This window comes from Sander lucioperca, chromosome 5, assembly GCF_008315115.2.
Source record: "Sander lucioperca isolate FBNREF2018 chromosome 5, SLUC_FBN_1.2, whole genome shotgun sequence".
NCBI lineage: Eukaryota > Metazoa > Chordata > Actinopteri > Perciformes > Percidae > Sander > Sander lucioperca.
This window is the reverse complement of record NC_050177.1, coordinates 35570550-35584029: the sequence shown is the minus strand read 5'-3', so window position 1 is coordinate 35584029 and position 13480 is coordinate 35570550. Positions and strand designations below refer to the sequence as shown.

The following is a 13480-nucleotide window of genomic DNA, read 5'->3' as shown; positions in this document are numbered from 1 at the left end:
ATTCATCAGAGCCTCGTCTCCATCCCTGCTGATGGAGGCTGATAGAATTCCTCTGCTTTCAGGCCAGGCAGCGGTACAACAACAGCCCTCTGTCTTTGCTTCCAGCAGTGCAGACGCAACACCTGTCAGGGCCCTTAGTACAGATTAATTAGCTTGTTCTGTCTCCTCTTTGTCACTAAAAGTGTACGTTTGGCATCGGATGGAACACACATCATCAGTATTTAATTAAATTAAAGATGTGAAGATTGCATATTGGTAGCGACATTAATAACAGTCACTATTTTTTGTCATAATGACGAGGCAGGGAGAGCAGAGCTGGGACGGGTTGACACTTTTTGAAATGGTATTCAATCAATTTTGGAATGACACATGAAACTTTGCTTATTTCACATGAGAGATTTCTGTATGCATTTTTTTTCCTGTGGTTTTCTCTCTGGATTGAAGTGGGCGGAGCTGACTTGGACAAAGGTGATGCACAGGATTTAGTAAATGAAATTCACAATAAATAAGGAGGTTTTTTTTTTTTACTTTGAGTGTTGCTCATTTAGTCATACATATTTAATGTTGCAAAGAAATACTTCTGATTTGAAACCAAGTTTTCATGTCAGCCATCTATTAGTCATACCTAATGCAGTTGGAGTTACAATCCATGAGAAGGTCCTGCTCTCCTCTCCGCACAGACACACACTGTACTGGCAGCCATCACAGTTTCTGAAGGTGTACTGGTCTGAATCAGCCAGTGCAATATTTACCTGCAGACAGAAAAAAAGACAAACACTCAGTTTCAGAAATAAAAATATATTAAAAAAAACATACAAGACATACTTATGCAAAGAGATACAAGTTAAATTGTAACTTCATCAGTGTCTCTAATTATCATACCCACAGACTACATCATCATACTTGTGAATCCATTGAAATAAATTCCATCTGTACGATTTAAATATTTACCATAATACACTTGGAGAGATAGTTGAAGACAGTGGCTTTGAGAGTAAACACCTCCCCTCGGATGACAGAGTAGGGCAAGGTGAGACTAACAAAGAACGGCTGGAAGGCAGTCAGACCAGTGTTGGCCGACACGCCGAAGCCCACAGGGGAGACACAGAAAGCTCCAGCTGCCCACTTAGTGATGGTGTCAGGGACTGTCTTCTCCACATTCACTGACCCACTGTCTCTATACAAACATACAAGCAACAGTAAAATGAAAAAGTGGAGTTGCCCTAAAAGATTTACGAGTCAAAACAGGAATATGCTCAGCAAATTTCATGACAATCTGCATTAGTACATAATGAGATATATTGTGTATTTGACTTTACATCCTCTGGGGAGTTTGAGTGCTTATTATATTTCAAAACTGTCTTCGGTGGTGGAAATAAACTTTGTTGCTGCACCCAAAGAGTCTACAGCCACGCAAGCTCTGTGAGGTGCATAGAGGTAAATGCTAACATCCGCATGCTAACATGCTCACAATGTCAACGCTAAGTTGCTAATGTTAAGCAGGTATACAGTAACATTTACCATGGTCACAATCATAGTTTAACATGTTAGCATGCTGAGATATTCAGTCAAAAGCACAAATGTTAACCTCAATTCTGGCGTTAAAAGGAAAAGTCAGAATATCACCAAAGTCATTAGGATGCTTTGTCTGGGAACCATGAATTTCTGTACAAACCTAACAGCTAATTAGCCATACACACAAAGTATACCTGAGGTTGATGGAAATGTAGTTTTACAGGTATTCGGTCATAAACTAAAAAGTGTACAAAATGCACACGTCTGAAAATAAGAACAATTTACAATGTTTTGATCCTTTTCATATGATATATGATTATTACCCCACAGGAACTAGGTCCCAGATCCAAGTTTCAGGAAAGAATGTCCTGACAGTCTCCTTCTTCTCCTCCTCTTTACCGCCCAGCACAGCACCTAAACTCTGCGGCATCATGTTGAAGGCCATGGGAACTACGGCGTCTAGGAACACAGCATATAAAAAAAATAAAAAAAGATGACACAACTAAACTTACCCAATGGAAACCTGCTCCCAGATCCAGGTCTCAGGGAAGTATGTTCTAATGGTCTCCTTGGTCATTCCAGCCTCTGGAGAATGTCCAATCAATCCTTTTTCTCCCCTTATTCCATCAGGCACTTAAAAGTTTACAGTAAATTATATTTCTTGTTCTTGGGTAATGGAAAATAACAGTAGAAAACTATAACACATACCATCATAGTAAACTAAGTTATATCTCCTTTCATGGCAGTTATAAGGCTTTTTCACATCAGAGTTGGTCACAATTTTGATTCCTATTTTCTAAAAAAGGAGAGAGAGAGAGAGAGAGCGAGAGAGAGAGAGAGCGAGAGAGAGAGAGAGCGAGAGCGAGAGCGAGAGCGAGAGCGAGAGAGAGAGAGAGAGAGAAAGAGAGAGATAATAAAACAAAATAAGAGATAGTGATTTGGTTACTCCTGAGTATCACAGAGAATGAAACACAAATTAAAGACAATTATATGTTGACCCAGATACACGTAGATATAGACAAAAATAGATGTAAATGAATTGCATATAAAAACTGAATAGATTTTGTACGATCAATGTCAATTTCTCTTGTAGCCTATTCTTTAAAGCCAATGAAAATGACCAATTATCTACTTTAAAGATGCTGTAGACATCACTCTTCTGACTGGGCGGTTCAAAGTAGCCTGAGCGCTTGGCTCGACTAGTCAGATCCACATCGTCGACTGCAATCCCTTGTTCTGGTTCAGGCTCTGGTTCAGGCTCTGGTTCAAGCTCTGGTTCAAGCTCTGGTTCAGGCTCTGGCTCTGGCATTGGCACAGGGAAGCAGGGATATGGCTCAAAGTCTTCAACCTCGTAGCTGTAACCTGACAGCTTCTGTAAAGGCAGCTGGCTGTACACCTGCGCAAGAACACACACATGTACATTAGCCTAGTAAGTCATCAGTATAGGCAGCAGGTACGGGCAAGTCCAAAATAGGGGTCTTAAATAAATAATTCACGTCTTAATTAAAAAATATATATAACAAAATCTTTAAAATTAAAAAAAAAAGACCTGCAGTAACTCAGATTGACTGACTGAAAAGATGAGTACTAAATACTGTAATATTTGATTATTATGACTTGAAGTAGTTCAAACGCAGTTTGAGAGGCTTTACTACCAGACCACACTATAATTTGTAGATTTTAGAATTAAATACTACTATTTCCACTTTTCTCTTCTCTAAAATCAAGGCATGCTGCATGCTTTTAAAATAAAAACACCATGTTTTAAGTGCTGGTAAAGATACAGATGCTAACACAGGTCAAACTAGCGCAGAGGATTGTGCCGTACATAGTCAACAGTGAGTTCCTGCTCTGGCTGCAGCAGGAGGACGCTCTGGTCGATGGCCCTGATGGAGCACATGGAGCCTGGGTGAGCCTGCAGACTGAGCGTGGTCTTCTCCGCTGGAAGCTCCTGGAGAGAGGAGAACTTCAGAGACACCTGCACAGGAGACACCAAGGTAGAGAGTCAGAAGATGTCAGGTCACAAGTACAGAATTGAAATAATCTAAAACGCTTATTTCATTGCATATCAAAATTGCTTTGAAGACTCATTTATTGTAGCTTTACGTTATGAACGTAATTAGGTGGTAATAGGTGGTACCTTGTTATTAAGGCAGAGCTGAATGGGGAAGTCCTCGCTATCGGCCACAGCCTCTCCGCTGGGCATCACAGTGTAAACTATCACTTGGGCAAATGGTGCCAGGTTTGTAACGTGATGGAGTGATACGGACAACTCTCCTTTGTTGACTGAGGCATGAAATGCAGAGAGACAAGGAAATGTGTTATATGACCGTATGAAACAATCAAAATACATCAAAGACAAATAATATACTTACCCATTTTGCTAATATTAAATCAGATATTTGTGTTTTGTCTATACAATCGTCTTCACTGCACATTGGAACATAATAATCTGCTAGGTTAGCCTGAAGCTAATGTAGCTACGTAGGTTTACCTGAAGCTGACCTAGCAATTTATCTACTTTGCATATGAAAAAGATGAACAGGAAAAGGGGGAAAGAAGGGAACAACGCAACAAACAGGGGACATAGATGTGATAAGGTAGGTGCCTAAAAAAAAAAATTAAAAAAATTCAGACCTGACCCTATATGAACCCGATTAAAAACCTGAATTTCCACTGTACTTTAAGATAAAATGTTTTAACAAAATGTATTACAAACTAAAGACAACGTTTTAGTGCGGTAACAGACATTTGTAACAAAATCTCTTCCTTTTCAAAGTTCAGCACAGCCCAAAAAAATATATTTTTGAATAGAGATTGTATAACATTTCTCCTCATCAACAAAAGGGGGTTGTTAGTCCATCTCTCAATAATTTCCTGGTTTTCCTGCCATTATGTGTCTCTCAACCATAAGCCCATTCATTTCTTCTGAAAACATCAATCTTTTGACCTGCATTGACAGATTTTTTTTGGCCAGTTGGGGGCAGTGGAAATGAAATGAAAACACTGACATAATATCACCTTTTCAGTTAATATGGCAAACTTATTCGCAAACAGTTGCATATTTACCCATTTCCTGAGGGAAATATCTGGCTCTTAACCGCTAAACATTTCACTATATACTATATACTGTTATTGTGAGTCTGCTGAAGGATGAGGAAATGTCCCATGGTCCTGTCACAGATAATTTTTTTAGATGGTATCAAGAAGCCTTTTTGTAACTAAATGTGAGAAAGACCAAGGATATGTGTATAGATTTTAGACGTCACAATTTCAACCCTGACAACACCACAGTTAATGGTCAGGATGTAGAAACAGTTGAAACGTATAAGTACTTGGGCACTATAATTGGTCGCCTTCTGTCTGAGGAAGCTGGCTAAGTTTGAGGTTGACAGGTCTCTGATGACTTTGTTTTATAGATCTTTTATCGAGTCATTTTTTCAAATACCCGCTAGTCAAAACCAACAGATACACTCATTCATACCTTCAGCTATCTCACTGCTAAACTTATATAGGATAAGGTAATATCAGCTTGACCACAACCACGCGTGACCAACATGTGTTTTTTAAATTTGAATTAACCCTTGTGTTGTCTTCCCATTGACCAAAAAGCAACTTTTTGTTTTTCTGGGTCAAAATTTATGAATAAATAAATGAAAAAACTTTTTGGTCAACGTTTTGGTCGTCTTTTCCGACACTTTTGTCGCTTCCCCCCCCACCCCCGATGATACAACACCCAAATTCAATGAAAGTAGTGAACTGATAATTTACTTTACTAGTTGTATGAAACCATCCACGTTGTTGTTTTTTTTACAATCTGGTTGAAAGAAACTCAAATTTATGATATAGAAACCTTTTGAAAATGCGTCAAATTTGACCCGAGGACAACAGCAGGGTTAAGTATTACATTTGTTTAAATTATTTTTGTTTTTTGTTCTTACATTTTTGCTATTTATTGTTGTATTTGTATTGATCTTGTGTACTTGTCATTGCTGCGAAACCAATTGCCCCTTTGGGGACAAATAAAGTTCTACTTGACTTGACTATATTCACCAGCTAGTGTGTGAGTTTATCTGAGCTTTTTCACTTAGAACAGCTGCCTGCTACCTTCTTGGTTTATTGTAGGTTGTGATCTTTTCATGGGATTTGCTGACAATAAGGGAAATGCAGATCATCACCAGACTTTGCCCTTTAAGATGGCTGTCTTAGTTTATGTAACATTAGTTTGTACCAGTTCCAGCTTTAACAGCCACTGGGACACGACCGTGTTGCACAATTCCACCTCTGGTCATCACCTACATTGAAACATAACACAGGCAAATACATTAAAAGTTTTTCAGTGTTTGTGAGTGAGTTTCTGCAACAACAAAAAACACTTTTAGAGACTGAGACAATGGAGTGGTTTAATTACAGTTCAACTTTAACATAGATGTGTGATCTAAGTGATTTTTAAACAAGATGGATGTAATACTGACAGAAGTTCATTACCCATCACAGTAGTCTTACCAGGTAAAAGAATTCGAGCACTTCCTGGCCTTTCTTTAGCTCCTCCCCCTGGATGATGTACTGAGCACGCACGGTGGCATCTTTGTCACAGGAGAGCATCCCGCTCCCCTGCATGAGCTTCAAAAAACTGCTGCTCTTGGAGTAAAATGCTGCCACTCTGTGGTAGGCCGACCTGTACTCTGGTCGACGCATATTGTGCACATATGGCTCATTCTCCACCGTCTTTCTAGACCTCGCCTGTTGACACAACAACCACAGGTCAAAGGTCACATTTTCACTCAACAGCCATCACTTATCAACCTCTAATTATTATCTATGAACTGACATGAAACCAATTTGAAAAAATAGATTAATTTAATAAAAATTAAGGTCTGTGTTGTTCACCTCTAACATAATCCATATGGTGGAAAGTTTCCTTAATTAGGCATGGATTGTATCATTGATAAATACTGAACTGGTTATTGATAGGAGGAACTGAATTGATTCTTCTGAAGAAAAAAAAAAAGAAGCAGTAACCAACCTTTAGAGTCACAGTGTCCTTCCAGAGGGCGGTGTCCAAAGAAAATGAAGCCATGCCTGCCATGTCTGTAGTGAGCGTTAAGTTTTGAGAGTCGCTGACAAACAGATACACGGCCTCATCGGCAACAGCTTTGTTGTCTGGGCCGATCACTTTGACCTGCAAAAAAGTCAGAAAGCAGAAGCTAACCCACAGCACACTTTTAAGATGAGACATTAGGATGCCATGTACTGGGGATAGATGTATGCAATGTGCTTACAGTGTTATATAATTTCTTTATTTGGTTTATTTTGTTATTTTATTGTATTCAATTTTATGGCTATTATTTCATCTTGTCTTACATTTTGTCTTTCACGGAGGTGGTGAAGGGGGGGGGGGGTTAAAAATAATAATAAAATAAAAATGTTAAAATCATAAAAAAGATGAGATATTAAAAAGTTATTCGTTCAATTACCAAATGATTTTGCCACTCTCCAGCTTTTCCAGTAGGACTAAAAAAAAGTACTTTGCAGTGCTGGTCATAAAATGGTTAAGGCTAAAGGCTCTGGGAGCATGCATGTTTTCAGAAATATTCATGGCAATCTGTTATGGTTTGATATATCTTACTCTATATATACACAGTAGGCCTAAAAGGTAGGTAGAGGAAAGCTACTTGTGTCTCCATAACCTAAAGGGTTCATCTTCTGGTGAGCAAGAATGTGATCATGTGTGTTTTATGTTATCTGCGCATTAGATTTTTATATTTCATGTGTACTGCTGGAAATCATCACCTGGTGTTTGCACTAGCAGAAAGGTTAAAAGAAAGGTTAAATTATTAGAAATCAACCCCTGGAGATTAGCAATATTTACAGCAAATCTCATAGATATCTGTCCCTAATTGTTGAACTTCCTTGTCATGGACTTGGACAAGTGCCAATTTTGATATGCTGGCGGCACTAGAGATAATGTTAGGCGTCACCAAAAACACAGGAATTCTGCATAACGTTGGGTGGAAAATATCTGGTTCTTCGATAAAACAAAAAGCCCAAGCCTGTGTAGATAAAAGTCTGAGGAGCATTTTGGTGAAACATATTTAATGGGCAAGCTTAAAATTGCGTGGATGGATGAATTCTATGCTTTTTCACCCAATTGCAGAGACCAAGCAATCCGATTTCGCTACAGCTCAGAATTTTTCTTCCGATTGACTTCCTCTCCGTGACTAAGGTTCATGTGTTTCGTAGAGCCATCGAAGTCTCAACAAAAAAGTTGAAAGAATTAAAACGTATGGATTGTCACGTTATCCGGGAAACTCTGAGAATGTTAAAAGAAATGTTTTAAATAGAAGTCTGCAATGTTAAAAAAAAACTAGTGGCTGTGGAATTCACCCTGTGGGGACCATGAATGCCTAATATTTGTTGAGATATTTCAGTCAAAACCAAAGTGGTGGATCAACTGACATCCGAGCCTCGCCACTAGCATGATATAAAAAAAAATATATTCATCTGTGTGCTGTGCTGACAGAGGGCTAAAGCTCCCAATGGTATTTAATGAGACGGATTACCTTTCCCTCCAATGAGATGCCAGGCTTGTATGCGGCAGGTACATCCTCAAAGGTGACAGTTCTGATCTGACTGCTGAAACTGGTCTGTCCACTGCCTTTAAGAATGACCCCTAGATGGTAGTAAACACCCAGATCACTGCTCATCAGGAACTAGTGCTGATTACTCAATAAACAGTATCCGGTAGGGCTGCACAATTAATCGCAATTTAATCGAAATCGAAATATGGACTACTGCAATATCCAAATTGCAGGGGCGGGCGCAATATATGTTAAAGGCCAAATATGTGTCAAACCACTCTAAATTAAGTTCGGTGGTGCTACAAAGACATTCCAGCCTATAAATCGTATTCTACAGACTAAAGAAAAAAATCTTTGTTTTGTACAGATCTTCGCAAAAAATCCCACTATAATCATTTTCATTTTTTTAAATTTTAATATTTGTCAATGAAAATGTAAATAATGATATACGAATGATCGTTCCCACCAACATCGTGAATCATATCGCAATCGCAATGTTAGTCAAAATAAACGCAATTGGATATTTTCCTCATATCATGCAGCCCTAGTATCCGGTCAGCCTAAATGTGTATTCAGTCAAACCTACCGGTGCCGTACTCTTCCATTTCAGCATTCACCTCAAAGATGTCACGGTAATTGCTCTTGTTGAGGGCAAACTCTGCCATGCTTACAGTTTGTGCAGCACAGCCACCTTTATCCGTCTAGAAGATAATAACAAGAGTCAATTTCAAACCAAAATAAAGTAGAATTAGTGAAAGAAAACTGTGATTACAGCAAGTCTTAGCGTTATATTTTGGAATTCTCACCGTCAGTTCATAGGTCTTGCAGAGGTCACTTTCTCGGGAACTTGAATACCAGTAAAACCAGATGGGCTTTCTACAAAACACTGCCTTTACTGAACCAACAACTGGTTTCCCATAGGTGTATCTGCAGGAAAAAGTAAAACGATACAGAAAGGCTTTTTAGAAATTGATCCTGATTTTGGATTTTAGAATTTTTCGGTTAATATCATCCCATAGACAGCAAGTGTATTATTTACTGAGAAATAGCAATATCAGGTCAGATGTGGATGACACCAACTAATAATTTAAAAAAAAGTTAATTCTTAAAGTCAAACTGAAATTAAAATGTATTTTTGCTAAGACACACACACACACACACACACACACACACAGTGTGTGTGTTTTAACTTTTGTACTTTTAGTTTTTTATATAAAAAGAGTTTTAAGGCGGACTAAGAGGAACTAAGCCAACCAACTACTAGATGAATCGTGACCATAAAACATTTGATTTGCTGCAAATGTTTTTTTTTTTGTTGTTTTTTTTAAAACTGAAAAAAATGCAAAGGCACACTCACTTTCCACAAATCCTTATCGTTGCCTCTTGGTCCAGGATGGTAATCACGCTGGGTAGGTGAACCTTTACCTCATACTTTGGCAAAACTAAAGCAAGGGAAAGAAACAGAATCAAAATTATTACTGCTGAAAATGCACATTAGATCGAACACCCATTAGTTTGGTAAATGTGACAAATCTTTCTATTTTTGGGGCTTGTAACTGCAACAGACCGTATTCCTTGATGTCAAAGCTGTGGGATATTTGCTCTCCTTTGTCCGTCCAGGCGGTGATCATGTAGCTTCCTTGTACCGCCTCAGGAATCATGGGGTGGGAAAGATCAAGGATGCCGCTACCAATGGTCTTATCCAACCACTGGGCAATGCGATTTGAATTGGGATCCTAAATAAAAGCCAAGAGGCACATTCATGGAAGGTTGAGTTCAGAGCTGCTGCAGGTGACCAGCATAAGCAAACCGAGTTTCAAGATTGTTTTTTTATCCTCTGTAATAGCAACATACATCCTTCTCCATTCTCTACGTGGAGATTACAATATCTTTCAAATTATTCAGATGGTATACATTTGTTTGTACAGAAACAACATAATTACTATGAAAATGAGTTTGCAACTGTCAGCAACTCAGTGTCCCCGGATTGGATGGTATGCCAAAACCTATTTAAAAATCATGAATATCACTTTAGTATTTTTTATATCAAAATCCCTTTCTTTTAACTTCCTGTAAAACTTTAAAATGCTGTTCATGACTCATCTGGTCAAGGGGTGTACATACTATCAATGCTATTTTCGATGACTAGTTAATCCCTTTCGTCATATAAAACTTGACTGTTAGACCCATAATATCGCTTTTCTAGCTGGAGCTTTGGCCTGGCCCTGCCCTGGCTCTTCATCTAACAATAGAGCCAGGTCTGCGCAGAATCGATGCATGCTGGTTAGATTTGTGTCCGACTTGCTCTGAAACCATGCACACGTGGCCAACGATAACCTCATGAGATCAAGGCGGCCGCAGGTTTGAGACCCAGGCAGCGCAGTTCATTTTCACCGACTGCAAGACCCAGGTGGACCCAGGGCATGCTGGGAAACTCTCCTGACTCTCAGCTGATCGAACAGCTGACTGGTTTAGAATCAACTCAACTTGATGACGTTTTATATAAACTTTTTATTGTTTTTGAATTGGAGGGATTTTAATTGCTATTTGTCTGATTTAAAGGCTTATTCCCGTACAGAATACGTTGTGTGGCTGATAGTTACGTTTAGAAGTCAGAGAGACTAAATCTGTTCAGATTACGGATCATCTACAGTCTGTTGTTTATTAACATATCAACAACATGTAGAGCATTTTGACAGCTACTCTGTGTTAATAAAAACAACTGGAGAATCTGCCAAGCGGATATATGGGTCGGATAACATTTTAAACGTGATTTCTAATGAACATGTGTAAATGTAAAAAGTGTAAATTGTTATTTCCCCACTAGGGATCAATCAAAAAGTATAAATTATTAATTATTAAAGCTGACCTAACAGGTTGTGAGTGTTTCTGTGACTTCCTGTTCAGCCTGAAGGCTGCTGGAAACGGCTGGAAACTGTCTGAATTTACCGCAGTGTTTTGTCACTGCCCCCGGCTGCTGCCTGAACGATTTGATCACACCCTCCTCAACATGGTAAGCCCCCTACATATTCCGTCTCACTCAGAAATATGGCACATTACAGAAGCCAAATGTTCTCTGTCGACTGATTTTATTAAACAACTAGTCAACTGTTGGAAGAGGAGGTGCCATGCAGGGTCCCATAAGAACCTGAGCCAGTCCCTCATATAATAACTGTTAGTCAGTCTTACCTGGAGCTCCACCACTTTGTACTGAAAAAAGAAAAAGAAAAACAGTTATGTAAAAGTTAAGCTGCACAATATGCAATTAGAATACATCTGTAAAGCTAGGTCATAGATGAAAAATCACTATCTTGTCAATTTTTCCTTGCAATCCACAAATAAAACAGAAGAAAAACTGGATAGTGGGCAATATACACCTGGCTGGGCAAAGAAAAGCACAACCTACAGAAATTAAAATTTCAATAAATAATCCAAGGACAAAGACACTTTTGTTTCACCTTTTCAACCCAACAGACAAACACTGTTCAAACCCACAGAACTTTTTTTTAAAGTTTTAAGTCCTAGTCAAGATCCCAAAGATTGAGATGGGGGGAGGGGGGGGGGGGGGGCATAACATAATGTACAAGATGTTGTACAAATTTTATATTTTATAGTATGTGGTGCAGCCATATATCTTTGATGAAGTGTTGGAAGCAGCAGCTTTATGTATATGTGTATATCAGAATTATGGCTGGGGCATTCCGTAAGAAAACAATTAATTTCTCACCTCACCCGCTTTCGATTTGAAGACATTTTTTTCCTACATGTTAACCTATATGAGAGTTTAAAATGACCACCCTCCCTAAAGACTTCTTCTAGAAGGGTTCTATCGGAAAGCTAACAAACGTTATCCACAATTAAAATCCACAATACTTTTGGTCCAAAATAAAGAAATATGCAAATAGTTTTTTGTCCTTAAAATTTAATTTGCAAAAAGTAAACAGAAAGACTACTGGACCAATTTTCATGAAACTTGATTGTAAGGTGTAGCATGGGCCAAGGAAGAACCCATTGCATACACAAATTATTTTTCACTTTCCTTTGTGAGATAGGACATTTGTGCTGCATTCATGTGGTGTCGGAATAATCGTTAAAAATGAGTTCCCAACTGGGAAAATTCACATTCCATTAACATTGTGAGATAGGGCATGCCTTGGCGGAGGACTGCGCTCTCCAAGTGCCCTTCCAGTTTAATATGTTAAACTATATAGACTCCTCTTTACATCTCCTGAAGTTTCTATTTCGTACAGCAGAGTGAGTAGTGAGTAGGTCAGTTTCATACATGAATCCTTAATGTTGCCAATGATTTTCTGTTTCACCTCAAACATGATTTCACTTTTCCCATTCCTTTATCATCACATGACTGGAAAACAGAAATTTTAAATGAAAATAACATAATAAGGAAGCACAAGTCAGCAAAAATGTGTAGTGCAAAGTCATGTAAAAGGTGGGACTAATTTGGACGATTGGACATTACAGTAGGTTCTGCCTGTTGCTGTGTACGGCTCCACTGATGAGCACATCGCCCAAATCAACCACGAGTAGGAAAAAGTGTATTGAAATGGAAAGCAATGGGGACAGAAAGTGATTGATTTATGCCCCAGCTTCATTGTTTCCTATGAGACAATTTCAAACAGTCTTTGAAGCTGAAGGGACTTACCCTCATCATATGATACATTTGAATTAATTTCACGTTCGCTACACGCAGTTGTGTTTTTAGCCTCTCCACACAAACGGAAAAGGCCTTGAGCCTGTATTGATTCAGATGTTTGGGTCAGATGCAGTGTGTGCCAAATGAACTCTGACAGCATGTTTATCACACTACTCCACACAGCGTTTCACGCCCACGCGGTCTTCAAAACCAACAAACAGTCCTCCTTTCACCTCCCACTCTCCTGAACCAAAATAGACCTCGCTCCAGATTCACTGACTGCTTGGTAGAAATCACACCAGATTGCAAAGTTCACTGGTTGGAATTATAACACACATCACACAATATGACATCATTTTGAAGGGATAAAATAAATACATAAAACTTACCACTCGTTCTACAGGGATGAAATTGGCATCCATAGAGACGATTCGGAACTGGACTTTAAAAGGAAAGAAGAAAAAACAAACCAAAAAATTACCATCCATTTATTCTCTAAATATAAACAAATATATACATAACATCAGTAAGGCAAACAAAAAATAAATGGGATGAGGAAGGACATCATAGATAAAGCTCTTTCACAAGTCCCAACTTTATAAAAAAAGGTGCAATATTAAATGTCTGCAATATTCATTTGAGAAATACAAGTCCTAATAATACCACCGGAATCATATTGAGACGACTTGTCTCATCTTTTTCATAGCAAATATACCAGGATTATGTTGACATT

At 38.6% G+C, this 13480-nt stretch overlaps 1 protein-coding gene across 4 annotated transcripts in view; it reads right to left on the bottom strand.

Annotated features, from left to right (window-relative positions):
* The window catches only part of LOC116038854 (alpha-2-macroglobulin), a 38460-nt gene that overhangs the window by 19182 nt on the left and 5798 nt on the right, over nt 1-13480 (bottom strand). Inside the window, exons 4-21 of one of the 4 annotated variants that reach the window (XM_031283531.2) lie at nt 13137-13189; nt 11286-11306; nt 9664-9832; nt 9454-9538; nt 8903-9023; nt 8683-8797; nt 8079-8188; nt 6542-6697; nt 6022-6258; nt 5747-5810; nt 3656-3801; nt 3344-3493; nt 2822-2911; nt 2648-2779; nt 2225-2311; nt 1839-1990; nt 952-1177; nt 626-752 (exon numbers count right to left, since the gene is read on the bottom strand). In XM_031283531.2, the coding sequence (XP_031139391.1) occupies nt 626-752; nt 952-1177; nt 1839-1990; nt 2225-2311; nt 2648-2779; nt 2822-2911; nt 3344-3493; nt 3656-3801; nt 5747-5810; nt 6022-6258; nt 6542-6697; nt 8079-8188; nt 8683-8797; nt 8903-9023; nt 9454-9538; nt 9664-9832; nt 11286-11306; nt 13137-13189 (2241 nt within the window). Of the gene's footprint in view, nt 1-625; nt 753-951; nt 1178-1838; nt 1991-2027; nt 2149-2223; nt 2312-2647; nt 2912-3343; nt 3494-3655; nt 3802-5746; nt 5811-6021; nt 6259-6541; nt 6698-8078; nt 8189-8682; nt 8798-8902; nt 9024-9453; nt 9539-9663; nt 9833-11285; nt 11307-13136; nt 13190-13480 lie in introns of all 4 variants that reach the window. The other 3 variants (XM_031283530.2, XM_031283529.2, XM_031283528.2) reach the window with 3 other exon arrangements.